General features: G+C 36.7%; 2 protein-coding genes across 13 annotated transcripts in view; one reads left to right on the top strand and one right to left on the bottom strand.

The window, feature by feature from the left end:
• NF1 (neurofibromin 1) overlaps window positions 1–20,336 on the bottom strand; it is a 274,270-nt gene that overhangs the window by 75,399 nt on the left and 178,535 nt on the right. The window lies entirely within an intron of this gene.
• Window positions 2,895–5,598, top strand: OMG (oligodendrocyte myelin glycoprotein). Its single transcript, XM_072779398.1, has 2 exons — window positions 2,895–3,070; window positions 3,898–5,598. Exons 1-2 carry the CDS (start codon window positions 3,068–3,070, stop codon window positions 5,224–5,226), a joined length of 1,332 nt encoding a protein of 443 aa, XP_072635499.1. The 5' UTR covers window positions 2,895–3,067; the 3' UTR covers window positions 5,227–5,598.

The raw sequence follows: 20,336 nt of genomic DNA, 5'->3' as shown, positions 1-20,336 counted from the left end.
TGCCCCTCCTCCCTGCTTGTGTGTGCTCTCTCTAAAATAAATAAATAAATCTTGAAAAAAAATATGAATCAGATTTAAAAAAAAACAAACTGATTGGGTTTTCAAACTGTTGATTACCATAGGACAGTTGTTCCCTAGCAGGCAATGTTATGCCTTTCACAATTTTGAGGTAATATATCCTAGGACAGTGTGTTTCACAATGGAATATGTAAATGAATGTACTGCTTAGTCTAGAATACAATAGTTGCCTAAATAGCTGTAATTCCTGATTTGACAGACTCATCTAAAATGCAATGTGTCTGAAATAATACCTAATATCTAAAATAAGTTGTAATAAAGTTATGCCTACACAGAATTCTTATTTTTTGACTAATACTAATATAGTCTTATTTCATGAGAATTTCTTTTTAAGATTTTATTTGAGAGAGAGATAGAGATAGTGAGAGAGAGTATAAGCTAGGGAGGCCACGTGGTCTAATTCCAGGACCCTGGGATCCTGACCTGAGCCAAAGGCTTATTAACTCACTGAGGTGGGTTCATGCCTTCAGGTGCCTATCTCATGAGAATTTCTAAAAGCCTAAGGACAGAACTTTAGAACTCAAATACAGTAAAATGCTTCCCCTTTCGTTTTGAAAATTTTGTAACAATTTTGTAACAATTTTTTAAACATTTTTTTTGAGAATTTTGTAACAATTTTTGAATAGGAAGCAATTGGTATGTCCCCAAACTTGAAATGAAAGACACCTGTCACTACTATCATATTGGAATTTTCTATTATATACAGCAGAATCTAATCTCAAAAAGCCTAAATCCAAATTCATTTGAATTCTTAAGCTGCTGAAATAACCAGTTCCTGGTTTCAAAAAAAGTCCTGGTAAGTATAATGGAACTAGGTAACTCTATTTCCACACTGATGTAATGAGACTTCCTAAATTAACTGTTTGGTAAGCTGACCCTCACTCACATTCCCTGAATATAATAGTATAAACAGGAGCTAAAATATAAGAAATCTAAATGTCCAAACAATTATTCCCTATTTCTACAACAATATTGCTGAATGTAGTATTTTTAACACATTGCTTTTAAGCACTAAAATTGATGACTGGTTTCTGAAATCCATAGAAAGAATCTTATTAAGAGTCCAAGACTGACCTCTCAAAATAAAGTGGGAATAAAGCACCTAATCAATAATAATTTTCTAACACTGCAGACTTTTAAAATGTAGATATTTTTCGAGGAATATTAATTTTAGTCACAAAAGGTGACTCTTAAAGTATAGTTTCTTTTCTAAGAAAATAAACTTGAAATTTTAATACAATAAATTCTATTTATGGTAAAACTTAGGGCAAAATAATGGCAAATATAATTTAGAGAAAAACAAAGGATTAACAAAAAAGCATAAGGAGATTTTCTTTACATGGAATGTACTAACAATTGCTAGTTTTTTAAATAGTAAAAATTTGGTAATGAAAATGCCATGGCTTTATTTGCTTAGTTTTTCTAAGGTAAACTGGTTGTTCTGGAAATTAGATTTGAGTTTTAACAGATTAGTTAGTCAATCAATCCACCAGAAAGTGAGGCAGAAGCTATTACAAAATATGGTCACGTTATAAAATTCATGACCAAAATTTTGCCAATGACATTATTTCATGCAATTTTAAAACTCTGCATTTTTTAAAAAAATATTTTATTTATTTATGAGAGACACAGAGAAGGAGAGGCAAAGGCATAGGCAGAGGGAGAAGCAGGCTCCATGCAGGGAGCCCAATACCGGACTTGATCCTGGGACTCCAGGTTTATAACCTGAGCCAAAGGCAGATGCTCAACCGCTGAGCCATCCAGGTGTCCCTTAATTGCTTTCTCAATAAGACAAACTGTGAAACACTCTGAAGAAATCACCTACAATTGATGCTATTTTTTTTTTTAAGATTTATTTACTTATGATAGAGAGAGAGAGAGAGAGAGAGGCAGAGACACAGGAGGGAGAAGCAGGCTCCATGCCGAGAGCCGACGCAGGACTCGATCCCAGGACTCCAGGATCGCGCCCTGGCCCAAAGGCAGGTGCTAAACCGCTGAGCCACCCAGGGATCCCCTGATACTATTATTTTTAAAACATAAAATCAAGTAAATGGTCACTCCTATAGTATCAAAGAGGTCTCAGAAGATGAAAATATGTATACCCACTCACTGAACAAAGTAAATTGCATGCAGAAAAATAATCCTTCACCTAAAAAACATAAATCATATTTGACATCATGAATTTAATGAAAAGCATATGATGCTCATTTAAAACTGTAGCCTTGCTTGTGTGTAGTCTGGGTTAAATGATCCTTTGTATTGGAAAGATAAAGACAAAAAACCATTTGGAAGTACTTCAGTACTTCTGAAAAAGAAGATGAAGATTTAAGTGGTTGATAAGTTTGAAAAGCTGATTACACATAATAATCACCATGTTGGGGGAACACATGGAAATGAGACAGACCGTATTATGTTACTTTAAAAAGTGACATGACAATCGAACCATTTTAGAAGAACATGAAAAGGCAGGAGTTAAAAATAGTTCCATTAACATCTTAGAAAACCATCCACGGGGAAGGTCAAATTCATTTTCAACATTCTTCAATGTGTAAAAAGGATGAGGAGCAGAAGCTTTAAAAAGAACCACAAATTCTTCATGAGGCAATGTTCGAACGTGGAACATGAGCTCAGACAAACATACAAAAATGAGTGAGAGCCAGGTCTAACGTGCATGAGGCACTATATCCTATAGCAAATTGGAAATATATAGATATGCTCAATGCTGTAAACTAAAAAAAAAAAAAAAATTGGGGGGTCCATTTTGTTGCGTGTGCACCTCTTGCAATAAATTTGAGTCAGCACCAATGACAGCTCTGCAGTCCTCCTATGTGGTACTGATCAGGTGGTTGCAGAGCTTCAGCTCACAGCAACACAATGCAGCTGAGCAGGCAAGCACAGCCCACAGCCAGAAGCGGTTCCCACTCTCCAGAACAAGGCGACCTTTAAGCTTAAGTTTCGGAGAAAATGAGATGCTGCTGAAGACGACACTATGGTAAGCTGTTATTTAGATCAGTAAAAGATTGACTTTGGGATTTTTTCCCCCTTTTTTTAAAAGAAAAAGTCAATGTGAAGACTGAATATATATTCAGAAGCAAGTGCATGCACCAGAAATTTGCTGCAGTGTCAGTAAAGGGGTTTCTTTTTAATATTCATTCACTTTGTGAATGTCCACATTGCTTTCTTTTAGCATCGGCACTGAAATATACAGAAAAAAATCACTATAAACTGTGAGGTTTAAGGGTATGGTGTTGGTCTGAATTTTTCAAGTGCCTTAAAATGCTTTGCAAGGATATATTTATCCTAAAAAGACAGAGGTGAATTTCAAAGTATTGTTTTAATATCTAAATAAAATCTTACTCTACACACATATTGACTATAACATTACTGCAGAGATTAAAAAAAAGAAACAACAGAACAGACTCGACAGCCATTTTTTCCTATCTGAGTAAGAAAGGATATTATCAAAAATAGTAATAGCTTAAGATTCGGATTCTTTATTTGCAGAGAATGCCATTTTGTAATGTTAAGGTTCTGGGAAGATAAATAAGAAAGACCATGGTAAAAGAAGGAGAAGAGGAGGGAGAAAATTCAGAAACAAGTAGGGGGAGAGAGTCTCTCTCTACCACATAGCCCCAATTGAAGGATTAAGCATTTGGACTCTAAATGAAGGGGAGCTTTGTTAGTTTAATCACTGGAACAATTATAAAAAGACTCAACAACAAGGAGGTTTATTGAAAATTTTGCCTAATGCTAACTGACCCAGGCAGATGCCTAATTGTGTTTGCATATTAAAAGAAGGGTGTATCTGTTTGTTTCCAGGCTTTGATGGAATATCAGATATTGAAAATGTCTCCCAGCTTGTTCATCCTTCTGTTTCTCACACCTGGTATTTTATGCATTTGTCCTCTCCAATGTATATGCACAGAGAGGCACAGGCATGTGGACTGTTCAGGCAGAAACTTGACTACATTACCATCTGGACTGCAAGAGAATATTATTCATTTAAATCTGTCTTATAACCATTTTACTGATCTTCATAACCAGTTAACCCAATACACCAATCTGAGGACCCTGGACATTTCAAACAACAGGCTCGAAAGCCTGCCTGCTCAGTTACCTCGGTCCCTCTGGAACATGTCTGCTGCTAACAACAACATTAAACTGCTTGACAAATCTGATACTGCTTATCAGTGGAACCTTAAATATCTGGATGTTTCTAAGAATATGCTGGAAAAGGTTGTCCTCATTAAAAATACACTAAGAAGTCTTGAGGTTCTCAACCTCAGTAGTAACAAACTTTGGACAGTTCCAACCAATATGCCCTCCAAACTACATATCGTGGACCTGTCTAACAATTCCTTGACACAAATCCTTCCAGGAACATTAACAAACCTGACAAATCTCACACATCTTTACCTGCACAATAATAAGTTCACATTCATCCCAGATCAAGCTTTTGACCAACTCTTTCAGTTGCAAGAGATAACCCTTTACAATAACAGGTGGTCATGTGACCACAAACAAAACATCACTTACTTACTGAAGTGGATGATGGAAACAAAAGCCCATGTGATAGGGACTCCCTGTTCTAGCCAAATATCATCTTTGAAGGAACATAACATATATCCCACACCTTCTGGATTTACCTCAAGCTTGTTCACTGTAAGTGGGATGCAGACAGTGGACACCATTAACTCTCTGAGTATGGTAACTCAACCCAAAGTGACCAAAACACCCAAACAATATCGAACAAAGGAAACAACGTTTGGTGCCACTCTAAGCAAAGACACCACCTTTGCTAGCACTGACAAGGCTTTTGTGCCCTACCCAGAAGAGACATCCATAGAAACCATCAATTCACACGAAGCAGCAGCTGCAACTCTAACTATTCATCTCCAAGATGGAATGGTTACAAACACAAGCCTCACTAGCTCAACAAAATCATCCCCAACACCCATGACCCTAAGTATTACTAGTGGCATGCCAAATAACTTCTCTGAAATGCCTCAACAAAGCACAACCCTTAACTTACGGAGGGAAGAGACAACCACAAATGTAAAGACTCGCTTACCTTCTGTGGCAAGTGCGTGGAAAGTAAATGCTTCATTTCTCTTAATGCTCAATGCTGTGGTCATGCTGGCTGTTTGAGGGTCTGCATTTTTTGAAACTAATGAAAGAACTCCTCCCTGATGTATAGTTGGGAAAATATGCCCCTATCTAACCAGTGATTCAAGCTATTTAAGTATTCAAGAAAGTCAGTCTTACATTTCTGACTCTGATGTAAATGAAGTAACTTGTCTTAAATAAAAGAAGTGCACAATGTCTTGGTACTTGCTGCTATTTTATTGTCTTAATTAAGTAAAACTAATGAGTTTCTTTCTTTTTAATGAAATGTTTTCTTTTTAAGGCTTCAATTTATTGCACAAAATATAAAGCATCTAAACTTTAATATGTATTTTATGTATGTTTACACTGTCAAACACCCGGGGAAAAAAATAAATAAAAGGTCTATGCTCGTAACTGTGTCATTTGGTTTTCTAGTCATACCAGCTTTATCTATTTAGTAGAACCAAAACAACCTAACCATTTCTGTTCTAGGGTACCTTGGTAAAGTCTTTATGGTAAATGAAATGTTGGAAGTATCCAAGGATTTTGCCAATTAAAGTAAAACTGTGGTTGCCACCTATGAATGGTTATGCCACATCATTATTTTAGACACAAGCCATAATTGTTTCAAATCTGAATGATGTCCTGCTTCTGAGGAACTCTTGGCTACTTTACAGATTATATAATGGACAAAAGCTCTTCAAAAAGCTAGAAGACACTAGGCTTTGCATTTTAATAAGGAAAGTCTAATGGCTTTCCTTTTTGCATTTAAGAAAAGTATTAAAAACAATAAAAAGTTTGGCTTTAAAGATATATAAAGGAACAGTTTTAGTGCATATTTAACAGACCACTTATTAATGGAAAATTTCAATATTTACAAAATTAAGTCTTCTACATTCAAGAGAGGGAAATTTATCTTTTGCACATCAGATGTCAGAATCTGATTTTACTTAAATTAAAAATAAGATTAGTTTCAGGATAAAATCCTGAGGGCCTAAGCAACATGGGCACAGGAAAAGGCAAAGAGAAAGGGAGAAAAGGATGGGATTCATCTGATGCTACAACCAGGTGAGGAACCCAGTAAAACACACAATAGGACTAAGGCTGGTGTATAAGACAGATCTTAATACTCCACATCAAACTGCACTGGGACACAATTAGAAGAAAATGGCGAATTTCTACAAATACACAAGTACACCACTTTATGAATTAGAGACAAACATAAGTAATAGCCAAGAGTCAGAAAAAGAAGCCCTGATACAAGGCTAGATTAAAATGCAAGAGACCATAACTGAAGCAGGTGGGCCAAAAATGAGGTTTTTAATTCGTGAGACACAAGGAAGACTATTTCAGGCAATTCCTTGAGTTGGGAAAGAGTCCAGAAAGAAACTTTGAGGCTCTCTCCTAAGAAATTTTAAAATAAGATAAGACTTCTTTCCAGGCTAGGAACATTTCTATTCAGAGAAGGAGAAAAGTAATAACCTTCTAATGTGCTCTTTTTATTTTTATTTTTTAAAAGGACTAGTGTTACAGAAAAATTACTGTTAAGCTTCGATAAAAAGCTATTCCTTGCCTGTGCTGACTAGTAGTACAGTGGCTCTTGAACATTTCTCTGCCCCAGCAAACCCAACTCACTGGGTTAGGGAATTTAATCATGAAGAAATGGGGTTATTTGAAAAAGTCCTATACATGATTTTAAAATTCAGTACCTTTCCAAATGGGCAAGCTGTTCCTGCTCCCTCTCAATCACTGATCTAGTTTCTTCACCAGAGATGATGAAGGCTAATTGCTTAGATATTTCCTACTCTACCACAAACTTGTGTCTTGTTTCAAAAAACACATATCCTGAGTTTCACAACAAGTAAGTGTCTTTCACTCTGAGGGTGCCACAAATACAATGCTGTTTTAGGAATACTATGGGAGAGAGTGACGAGAAGAGGAAATTACGGATTATAGCATTAGTAGCACCTACGGATTATGCCAATCTTACCGACTTGTCTGCAAAATGGAGAGGAAAAAACTCACTAAATTTACAAGTACAAAGCATGTCAACTACACAGACTCTAAGTCCTTAGAAATAAATTATTACCTAGCCTTAAAGTAATTAGACAAACCTCCTTCTAAGAAAATTGTGTTCTTATCATTATTAATGGAGGAAGATTCATTATTTACCATTAAGACAATAACTGTAAAAAAAAAAAAAAAAAAAAAAAAAAAAAAAAAGACAATAACTGTATTCTTGGGCTCCATATACATTTCAAAATACATTAGTCCCCCCAAGCTCATAAGCTCTGTATCCATCCATCCATCTACCCCTAAGGCCTGGTTCTATTTTTTGGGGGGGGGGGGGGCTGGGGGGTGGATGGTTCTATTTTATAGTAACTTTTGTTTCTCACCAGTCAAAAGGATCCAAATAAGAGCACAAATACAAAGTAACAAGGGATAAAGTATCAGTGAAAAGTATATGCTCTGGTGTCTAAGGTTCCAGGCCTAAATCCTGCCTCTGTTACTTCTCAGCTGTACAATGCTGAACAAACCACCACTTCTCTAGGTCACAGTTCCCTCAAGTCTAAAATGAGCTGGCCTAACTTACTTGTAGTGTTTTTCTTGAGGACCAAATGGTATAATTCACAGAGAGCCTTAACACAGTGTTGTGGCCCCACACTTTCTAGATGGGGTGATGTCACTGCTGCTGCTGCTGTTACGATTATCACCATGTGTATATATCCAAGCCCAATGCTTTGAGAAATTCATGCATGTAGAAATTCTCAAGCTCTACACCCTAACAGCAACAGGTGTGTGTGCTGCAGTCTCTGCTCTTCTACCCTCCAGAATTCAGGTTCAGATATTAGTGGAACAGGGAACCAACCAGAAGAAAGCAGAGAAACACTCATTATCACAACAGAATGAAAAGATGTCTTCTTTAGCTCAACTAAAAGATCACAAGTTTGTGGGATCCCTGGGTGGCGCAGCGGTTTAGCGCCTGCCTTTGGCCCAGGGCGCGATCCTGGAGACCCGGGATCAAATCCCACGTCAGGCTCCCGGTGCATGGAGCCTGCTTCTCCCTCTGCCTGTGTCTCTGCCTCTCTCTCTCTCTCTCTGTGTGACTATCATAAATAAATGAAAAAAAAAAAATGAAAAAAAAAAGATCACAAGTTTGTGCTACTCAATAATCTTCCATAACAATGCTCTGGAGCAGCAACAAAAACAGCTGACATCAAAAACGTCAGATGAAAGTCAACCCCAAATCTTTCGTTAAAATGTATTTCACAAGGAATAATATTCAGGACTAGATAAACAAGGATACCATGCACTGCAAACCACCAGCCAACATCATGGTTAAAAGTGAAAAGTTATATTTCTATTAAAATCAGCATCAAAACAACAATGCCCATTACCATCAATCTTTTCAACATTATTTGGGAAATTCTAAAATAGGAATGACAGATACAATTATACAGAAATAAAAAACAAAATTATTATTAACACACTGAAATAACTGCCTATCCAAAGGATTCCTCAGGAATGTCTTCAAAAGAATAACCTTAAATAACTAATGAGAAAATTATGGAACCACAAATTATTTTCTCATATGCTGGCAACAGGTAATTAGAAAACTCCAGGAAAAAGATACTGCTCATGGCAGCAACAACAAATAAAATATACAATGCCAAGAAATAACACTTACATGAAATGTGCAGGACCAGATGGGGAAATGCTAAAAAACATTAGCGAGAGGTATTAACCGAGACTTGATGGAGACAATAAACAAAGATTTTGCCAGTCATCTATCCTTTCACTCAATAGACATATATTCAGCACCTGGAATGCACCAGGTGTCAAGACTAAGTACAGGAGACACATCTTGACTGATACTGACTGCAAAGATGTGATTATTTCCAGATAATTCATGGATTAAACCACCTCTGACAAATATTCCAATGAGATTCTTTTTGGAACATGACATGATGTGCTTAAATTCATCTGGAAAAAGAAATAAATATATAGAAAAAAAAAGAAATAGTAGAGGTATCTTACACTTTCTCTAGAGGAAAACATATCTCAGGTCTAATAATTAAGACATAAAAATAGAAAGATAGCCATGGTATAGAAATGAAAGTACAATCAGAGCACAGTGCACAGAAGCATTCTATGTACCTCCATTTCCTTACAGGGTGGCTGTGAGGAGTAAAGACAAATGAGATAATTCATGCAATGTGCTCAGAACAGTGCATACAGAGTAAATTCTCAAATGTTATTAACTTGAGAAGGATAAAAATATCACACATCAAAAGGCAAGAGTTAAGACTCAATAAAGAATGCTGGGGAAATTGGAAAATAGCTCAATTTAACACTCACTTCATATGATACACCTACATAGTGAACTGAAAAAGACAACATTAAAAAAAGGAACTCTTAAAACCATCAGAAGAATTTACACTTATTTATAAATCTCTGGGTGACTTTTTTTTTTAATTAGAGATTTAAAAAACCACAAAGAAAACAACAGATTTGCCTATACAAAACTCCCACATTTCTTTATATTGAAACAATGAGTTTAATAAAGATATTCAAAGAGGAATACCACATAGGAGATTGTTAATCAAAAGCTCACAAAATTGGTAAGAAAAATATTTAGATTCCTAATGGATAAGTGTCCAAAAGGACATCAACAGAACACTTAAAAGTCAGGAAGTTTGGTGATTATTAAGTATCTGGGAATGTGGCCTACCACATAATACTCAAGAAATAAAAATAAAGTATGATACCACTCTCATTAGTAATTTGGCAAGCAATTTTTAAGAAATAAAAGTTAAGGCTGGGAAAGACATCATGAAATAGTTACATTCACATACCGGTACAACTCCTTTGGACAGCAATTCCCAATTGTGATGAGAAACTAGCTATTTTGAGTTGCTACCTAGGCATTTTGCAGTATGATAACCCTGCACAAATCCACAGTCTGGACATTTAGGACCTGAGCTTAGGATTTCCATCACGAATTCCTGCTTTGCTTTTCCTGGGGCACATTTTTAAATAATTGCTTAGAGTTGAACCCATGAAAAACTAGTGACTGTTACCTCAACCACCTTGTAAGTAACAGATGCTTGCTATCTCGTGTTCTATCTTCTGCTTGCTGGTAGCCTGGGACAGAAGACTGCCCTTCCTCCAGCTCACTGTGCACCCCTCCCCCAGTTCTGCAATCCATAAGTAATACATCTTGTGACTTTATTTTGAGTGAGCGTACTGAAACAAATCAAATCAAAACCACCCCAAGGTTTTCACTTCCCCAAAATGGAAGCTCAGAGGCCGAGAGAGTTGCCTGCCAATTCTGTGTAGGTGGTTTGTGCGTCCTCGTTCAGCAGGTCATAATCTGTATATTCTTTCTTTTCCTTCTATCCCACTCTCCCACCTTTATAGACTGAAGTATAGCTGACAATGTTATATTAGTTTCAGGTATATAACACAGTGATTCAATAATTCTATACATTACTCAATACTCCTCATAATAAGTATAGACACCATACAGTGTTATTATATTATTAACTTTATCTCCTATGCTGTACTTTGTATCTCCATGACTTATTTTATAACTGAAAGTTTATACCTCTTAATCCCTTTTACCTACCTTACTTACCCCTCACTAACCTCCCCTCTGGCAACCACCAGTTTTGTTCTCTGTATCTGAGTCTGTTACTATGTTTATTCTATTTTTTAGATTCCACATCATGAAATCATATGGTATCTGTCTTTCTCTGTCTGGTTTGTTTCACTTAGAATAATACCCTCTAGGTCCATCCGGTTGTCAGAAATAGCAAGATTTCATTCTTCTTAATGGCTGAGTAATATTCCATTGTGTGTGTGTGTGTGTGTGTGTGTATGCACACACATATTTTCTTTATTCATTCATCTATCAATGGACACTTGGGTTGCTTCCACATAGGCTTTGTAAATAATGCTACAATAAACATAGAGGTGCATATTTCTTTTCAAGTTAATGTTTTTGTTTTGAGTAAATATCTATTATGGTATAATATGCATATTCTTAACATACCTGCTATGGGCCTCCCAACACAGCAGTGATCAAAAACCTAAAGTACTTTAACCTATAACCTAGTAAACTCTAGGTAAATTCTTTCTAACAGCAAAAAAATGTAAACGATGCTAAGTATCTACCATTAGGACATGAGGTAAAGTAAATCATGATCCACTGACCAGAATATCATGTGTCTAATAAAAATTTTTATGAAGAGTTTTTTAAAGTTTGAAATGTGAGAAATGCAAAAACTAGAAAAATAAGGGAAAATCATAGGATATAAATATAAATATAGAGCTATGTATTAAAAACAAAAAAAAGAGAAATAAACAAAATGCTGATACTGTATACCAAGTATGTTTTATTACCTACTTTGTCCTTGAAAAATACAAGAGATCTAAGAACTACTGAAATAGCTGTCCAAGAGATCCACATTGAGCAGGAAAAGATGAAGAAAAATGAACGGTGAATAGGTAGAAGTGGTCAACAAACTAGAGGATATCATGAAGTAAAGATCAGAGATGGAAAAATATTATCAAACTTCTAGGAAGCACAAATATAGGCATACCTCATTTTATTGGGTTTCCCTTTACTGTGCTTTGTAGATGGAGCATTTTCTACAAATTGAAGGTTTGTTGCCTCCCTGCACTAAGTCTATTTGTGCCATTTTTCCTACAGCGCTTGCTCACTTCGTCTCTCTCACATTTAGGTAACTCTCCCAATATTTCAAACGTTTTCATTATTATTATATTTGTTATGGTGATCTGTGATCAGTGACATTTTGTACTATTACTGTAATTGGGGGTACCAACAACTGTACCCATACAAGATGGTGAACTAATACATAAACGTGTGTGTTCTGACCCCTCTACCAACCAGCTGTCCTCCACCTCCCACTGCATGTCTCTCCTTCTCCCCTATAGCCTCTCTACTCCCTGAGACACAATAATATTGAAATTAGGGCAATTAATGACCATACAATGGCTTCCAAGTGAAAGGAAGAGTTGTATACCTCTCACTTTATTTTTTATTTTTTTAAGATTTTAATTTATTTATTCATGAGAGACACACACACACAGAGAGAGAGAGAGAGAGAGAGAGAGGGAGAGGTCTCACTTTAAATCAAAAGCTAGGGGCACATGTGTGGCTCAGTCAGTTAAGCAACTGACTTGATTTCAGCTCAAGTCAGATCTCACGACTGTGAAATCAAGCCCAGCACTGGGCTCTGTGCTCAGTGGGGAATCTGCTTGACATACTTTTCTTCTGCTCCTCCCCCTGCTCATGCTCTCTCACTCTCGCTCTAAAATAAAGAAATAAATCTTAAAAAAAAAAATTCAAAAATTAGCAATGACCAAGCTTAGTGAGGAAGGTGTGTGGAAAGCCAAGATAGGCCAAAAGATAGGCCTTTTGTGCCAAACAGCTAGCCAGATTGTGAATGCAAAGGAAAAGTTCTAGAAGCTACTCCAGTGAACACACAAATTATAAGAGAGCAAAACTGCCTTATTGCTGTTTAGGGATCTGAGCAGAAGACCAAACGAGCCACAACATTCCCTTAAGCCGAAGCCTAATCTAAAGCAAGGCCCCAACTCTCTTCAGTTCTATGAAGGTTGAGAGAGGTAAGGAAGCTGCAGAAGAAAAGTGTGAAGCCGGCAGAGGTTAGCTCAAGAGGCTTAGGAAAAGAAGCCATTTTTTTTTAAAGATTTTATTCATTTATTCATTTTATTCATTTATTCTGCATTTTAAGATGCAGAGAGAGAGAGAGAGGCAGAGACACAGGCAGAGGAGAAGCAGGCTCCATGCAGAGAGCCCGACGTGGGACTCGATCCAGGGTCTCCAGAATCACGCCCTGGGCTGCAGGCGGCGCTAAACTGCTACGCCACCGGGGCTGTCCCAAGAAGCCATTTTCTTAACAGAAAAGTACAAGGCAAAGCAGGAAGTGCTGGGGCAGGAGCTGCAGCAAGTTCTCCAGGAAATCTAGCTAAGATCATTCATGAAGGTGGCTACACCCAATAGCCTCCTATTGGAAGATGCCGCCATCTAGGACTTTCATAACTAGAGAGAAGTCAGTGATTGGCTTCAAAGGACAGGCTGACTCTCTTGTTAGGGGCTAATGCAGCTGGTGACTTTAAGTTGAAGCCAATGCTCATTTATAATCCCGAATCTTAAGCATTTAAGAATTATGCTAAATCTACTCTGTCTGTGCTCTACAAATGGAACAACAAAGCCTGAATATCAGCACATCTGTTTACAACATAGTTTTACTGAATATTTTAAGCCCACTGTTGAGACCTGCTACTCAGAAAAATAGATTCCTTTCAAAATATGACTGCTTGCTGACAACGCACCTGGTCACAACGCAACAGTTGTGGTGGAGATGGACAAAGAGAGTAATGTTGTTTTCATGTCTGACAATACAACATCCATTCTGTAGCCTATGGCTCAAGAAGTAATCGTGGCCTTCAGATCTTACTTAACGCGTACATTTCTTAAGGCTACAGCTGCCACAGATTCCTCCAATGGAACTGGACAAAGTGAACTAAAAACTTCTGGAGAAAGGAGACACCATTCTAGACGCTGCCATTAAAAACATTTGTGATTCATGGAAAGAGGTCAAAATATCAAGAGGAACAGGAATTTTGGAAGAAGTGATTTCAACCTTCACGGATGACTTTAGGGGTTTTAAAGTGAAAGAAGTATTGTATATGGCAAAATAACAAGAAAATTAGGATTGGACTAGAGGTGAATCCTAAAGATGTGACTGAATTGCTGAAATCTTATGATAAAACCTGAACAGATGAGGAGTTGCTTCTTATGGATGAACAAAGAAAATGGTTTCTTGAGTTGGAATCTCTACCTGGTAAAGATGCTGAGAAAACAGCTGAACAACAAAGAATTTAGAATATGACATACACGTAGTTGATAAACCAACAGCAGGGTTTCAGAGGACTGACTCCAACTCTGAAAGAAATTCTACCATGGGTAAAATGTTACTGAACAGCATCACAGGCTACGGAGAAATCATTCCTTAAAGAAAGTCAACTGATGCATCAAACTTCATTGTGGCCTTGTTTTAAGAAATTGCCAAGGCCACCTCAGCTTCAACAACCAGCACCCTGACCAGTCAGCAGCCATCAACACCAAGTCAGGGACTTTCACCAGCAAAAAGATTACAACTTGCTGAAAACTCAAATGAAAGCTCAAATAATGAAAGCTCAAATCATTTTTAGCATCAAGTACCTTCAATAAAGGTATGTACATTTTTATTTTAGATATGCTATTCCTCAACTAACAGACTACAGTACAGAGTAAGCATAACTTTTACATTCACTGGGAAACTAAAAAATTCATTTGATTCACTTTACTGTGATATCTGCTTCATTGCTGTGGTCTGGAACTGAACCTGTAGTATCTCCAAAGTAGGCTGCTTGCTGGTAGGCCAACATACTGTATTAGTTAACTTTAGCTCCATGTGGTCAGTTGCTATCAGGATTGTTCCCCCAACAAATCTAACCAGACAAGCTCTTTTCTCTCTTTTAAACAAATAAAACCCCCCAAACATTCAATAATTTCCCAAATCTCAGAATACAATCTAAACTTTATTTTTTAAAGATTTTATTTATTTATTTATTTATTTATTTATTTATTTATTTATTTATTTATTTATTTATGAGAGACACACAGAGAGAGGCAGAGACATACGCAGAGGGAGAAGCAGACTCCCCACAGGGAGCCCAATGTGGGACTTGATCCCGGGACTCCAGAATCACACCCTGAGCTGAAGGCAGATGCTTAAGCACTGAGCCACCCAGGCGTCCCAATCTAAACTCTTAATATGGTTTACTTATGGTCAGGCCCTTGCCTCTCTTTACAGTAAGTAGCATCTTCAAAATTTTCCAGCTCCATCACTGTATAGTTCAAGCAAAATATCTGTCCCTCTGGTTGACCATATTCTCTCTTGCCACCCAGCTTTCAAAGATACTGCATGTCCTCTGTGATATATTACTTTCCCTCTTCTTCCCCTGGCAAACTCTTATTAACCTTTTTGATTTCAGTTTCGATATTACACCCTTTTAGGAGTTTTTTTGACCATTTGACCTGAATTTATAAATAAGAGAATGAATTAACACAGATCAAAGGTATATAACTGGTAGGCTACCAATGACCTACTTAAGACAGACCAAGTCAAACCTTTGAAAGTCTTATTCTACAGTCTGTTTCTTCCATTAGGTCAAAGTAATAGCTTCAGAGTCCACAAAAAGGAGAGATCTAAGAAAAGTTACAAATGAAAGAAGGGACACCTGGGTGGCTCAGTCTGTGTAAGCCTGACTCCTGGTTGTCGCTTAGGTCATGATCTCAGGGCTGTGGGATCAAGCCCTATGCTGGACTTCAGGCTCAGCGGGGAGTCTGCTCGAGATGCTTTCCCCTCTCCCTCTGCAACCACCCCCCCACACTCCACTCTCTCTCTCTAAAATAAATAAATAAAATCTTTTTTTTTTTTTCTTAAAGAATAAAAGAAGATTTGGCTAGGCGGCTACTTAGAAATTAGCTCTGGGCAGTGTGAGTTACTTATGGAACAATTCAGAGAAAGGTTAATTCTGATACCTGTGAACAACTTAGTACCAGTAGACTGCTTAAGGGAAACCAGTCAGGGAAACAGAAACAAATGCCACCTCAATGTTAATGTATTAAGCAGATTAGTTTGCTTCACGCTTTGGAAAGTGTTGTGCAAAGTGAGGTTTTAAAGAAGCTTAACTTAAAAAAAAAAAAAAAAGCCATTTTGGCTCAAAGCCCCAACTCCATTAAACATGTTTAGGAACTAGTGGAAACATATGCTCAATACATCCATTTATTTTAATAATCATAATACTGTGGCTTGGTATTATGAATTTGGTAGTAGCTACTGTTGAGATCAAAGCACAAAAACTAAACACATATACACACACAGTAAAAAGAACAAACTACATAGTTCTTTTCTGAACAAAACAGTTCTAAGTGTACATGGTGGTTTAACAGGAAGAGCATGAGAAGGTTTTCTCACCTACCGCCTAAGTTGTTATCTTGGGCAAGTGATTCAATGTATCTTCTGGTAAAAATCTAGTCAAGACCATGTATCCTACATGGGTATTTTTAGGAATACATTAAATCATGTTTATTAAAGCTACATAAATATTTTAAAGATTACTGTTCTCCGTTGTTTAAGAGATTCTTGGGTAATTACTAAGATCAAAAATGGAAATGACTGAATCCATATATGTATTTACACTTCAAATAACTAGTTTACAAGGTCTGTCACTTATTTGTCCCATAGAAAGTACAATTTGGCAGTAATAAAATCAGATACCTGAATAATTCACATAGGTATCTCAAAGGCAAGTAGCACATAAATCTGATGAAATATTCAATACCAGGAAACGTAGTTTTTCACTTTGTTACTTAGTTGCCCATAGTCACCATTTAAACAAACTTAACACTTCTGGGAACTGAAGGAACTGAAATGGCTGTCAACAGAATGGTGGTCCTTGCCTCAACAAAAAACTAAGATTAATGGCTTTTCATTGAGATAGAAAAAAACAAAACAGTAAAAGAACACAAAGATGCCATCACTACAATAACTACAGGGAAGGCCCTCATTTGCCAAACAAAGCCTCAGTGACCGCTTGTGCATGTAAGGCACTTTGCAATGTAAGAAAGAGTAACTGGGGCATAGCCACATCCATTTACCGGTTCCATTACTTAGCGAACAGATACTCCACCATGTCTCCTCAAGCAGATGACAAATAAGCAATGTTTCAAAAGAATGTCATCTATTGGTAAGTTCTAGTATTTCCTCATGGTATGGCTTTTCTACAATGACTACATGAAATCTTTCTTGTTTTAACAAAGTATATACTTGGATGAAGTGCTTTAAGTCTCTTGCCCTGACTCTAAAAAAACAATAAAAGCTGTAGGACATGAAGTATGAACTTAAGAGACACAGTAAAGTTTCTGTTAAGCACATTTAAATTAATCAAAGCACCAAGGGGTCACCTGAAACTAGTAAAACATCTTCATATATTAATTATGAGTTGACTATAAGCAAATTTTAATTTTTAACATGAATATCACACATGATACAAATATTACTAAGAGTCATTTGTAAGTCACTAAGAAAAAATTCATTTTAAACAAAAACTATTATTACTAAGCTTGACATTTTGTCTTGTTTATCAAAAAAATTTCAAGTACGAAGATTTTCCTACCGTATCTAAATAGAACATGCTTTAGACTTTGACAGTCCTTCCAAAAATTGTTTCCCTTAAATGTTGTGCTCAAAGGCAGCAGGATTTGACATACATCACCTCTAACAGTGACTCTTCTGAAAGGAATAATAGTCACTTGGATCTATTTATTCTTAGATGCTGTTTTAGAAATTTTCTATGTTGTTTTATATAATCAAACCTTTTTAAGACATCTTAGGATTATTTCAAGGATCATATACTTCCACTAAAAGAGGTGAACCACAATTCATTAAAAACAACAACTGGTGGGGTGCCTGGGTGGCTCAGACAGTTAACTGTTCTACTTTTGATTTCAGCTCAGGTCACAATCTCAGGGTCATGAGATCGAGCCCCGCATTAGGCTCTGTCCTCCCCCATGGAGTCGGCTGGAGATTCTATCTCCTTCTACCCCCCAACCCCCAACTCATCTCTACTCCCTCTCTAAAACAAATGAAATTTTTAAAACCTGATTTTTTTCATAGCAAAAGACTGTGGCCACTGACCGTATTATTGTGTAGTATATGTCAAGTCACAACTACCAGATTATTAGAATCAATCACTAAATCATCTTTGATGAGTAAACCAAAGCCTTGTTTCACTAACATCCAAGGTCACTATACTTCTATAAATAAAGTATCACAGAAAACAAAACCACTAGAGAAATCTTTTGGCTCAATTCAGGACTCCAATTCTAATCACTATTATTAAATCAAGTCTTCCTTCAAATTACAGTCATGTGTGTCTATAATTTAAACTGGCAATTGGTCTTAACTCTATCACTGAATTTTATTTTTTTTATTTATTTTTTTAAAATTTTTATTTATTTATGATAGTCACAGAGAGAGAGAGAGAGAGGCAGAGACACAGGCAGAGGGAGAAGCAGGCTCCATGCACCGGGAGCCAGACATGGGATTCGATCCCGGGTCTCCAGGATCGCGCCCTGGGCCAAAGGCAGGCGCCAAACTGCTGCGCCACCCAGGGATCCCTATCACTGAATTTTATATATAACAATTAAAAGCTGGGCTGATTTATTAAGTGTTCTATGAATTGCCACATACTCTGCTAGATTCTCTGTATCTAGACAAAGACTTCGAAACCTAGGAGCTAAAAGTCTAAGAGGTAAACAGAAAATTTATATTCCATGCACCTTTAGCTTCACTGCAACATTATTTAAAATAGCCAAGGGGCACCCCAGTGTCTCAGTCGATTAACTGTTTGACTCTTGATTTCAGCTCGGGTCATGATCGCAGGGTTGTGGGATTAAGCCCCACACTGGGCTTCACGCTCAGCAAGTAGTCTGCTTAGGATTCTGTCTCTCCTTCTCCCCCTGGGCATGTACACATATTCTCTCTCTCTCAATCTTAATCTGTATAAATCTTAAAAAATAAAATAGCCAAGACATGGAAGCAACCTAAGTGTCCACTGATGGACAAACAGATTAAGAAAATGTCTCTCTCTCTGTCTCTGTCTCTCTCTCACACACACACACACACAAACACACACACACGGAATATTATTCAGCCATAATAAAGAAGTAAATCTTGCCATTTGTAACATGGATGGACCTTGATGGCATTATGCTAAGAGAAATAAATCAGAAAGAGAAGGCCAAATATCTTATGATTTTATTTACATGTGGAATCTAAAAAAAACAAAAAAGTAAACTTACAGATACAGAGAACAAATTAGTGGTTGCCAGAAGCAGGTGCTGGGGGTTGGGTGAAATAGGTGAACGTGATCAAAAGATACAAATTTTCAGTTATAAAATAAGTAATTCTGGGAGGTAATATACAGCATGCTGACCATAATTAATAATACTGTATTGAATATCTGAAAGTTGCTAAAAGAGTAGATCTTAAAAATTTTCATGACAAGAAAAAAATTGTCACTATGCAAAGTGATAAATTTTTTTTTAATTTTTTTATTTATTTATGATAGTCACAGAGAGAGAGAGAGAGAGAGAGAGGCAGAGACATAGGCAGAGGGAGAAGCAGGCTCCATGCACTGAGAGCCCGATGTGGGATTCGATCCTGGGTTTCCAGGATCGCGCCCTGGGCCAAAGGCAGGCGCTAAACCGCTGCGCCACCCAGGGATCCCGCAAAGTGATAAATTTTAACTGGACTTACTGTGGTAATCATTTTGCAATATACATATAAATACTAAATCATTTTGTTGTATACCTGAAACTAATATAATGTTATATGTCAATTATATCTCAATTTTTTAAAAAAGGAAAAATTATATTCTAACATGGTCATTGTTAAATAGTAATAGAATATGCAATGGTTTAGTAAGGAGGCATTTTAACCAAAATTTGCCTACAAAGGCAGAGGAGAACAAATGTTGGATGAAGTTGTGGAGAAATTTAAATTTTTGTACACTGCTGGTGGAAATGTAAAATAATAATGCTGCTTTGGAAAATAGTTCGGTAATTCGTCAAAAGGTTAACATTAAGTTACCAAATGATCCAGCAATTCTACTCCTTATATACCAAAGAAAGTAAAAAATATATATCCAGACAAAAATTTACACATGGCATGTTGCTATGAATGTTTGTAGTAGTATTCATAATAGCAAAAAAAAAAAAAAAAAGGGAAACAATATCCACTAACAGATGTTAACATTAACAAAATGTGGTATGTCCGTGCAATGGAATATTACTCAGCTATAAAAAGTAATGAAGTAATGATATGTGCTACGACTTCATGAATCTTGAAAAATTGTATAAAGTAAAAGAAGCCAGTCACAAAATAGTATATATTGTATGATTCCACTTACATGAAATGTCTTGAAGAGGCAAATCCATAGAGATATGGATGCCAGGGACTAGGGGGTAGTGGTCAGAACAGGGAATAACT

This window comes from Canis lupus, chromosome 16 (assembly GCF_048164855.1).
Source record: "Canis lupus baileyi chromosome 16, mCanLup2.hap1, whole genome shotgun sequence".
NCBI classification, from domain to species: domain Eukaryota; kingdom Metazoa; phylum Chordata; class Mammalia; order Carnivora; family Canidae; genus Canis; species Canis lupus.
This window is presented reverse-complemented; position numbering and strand designations above follow the sequence as displayed.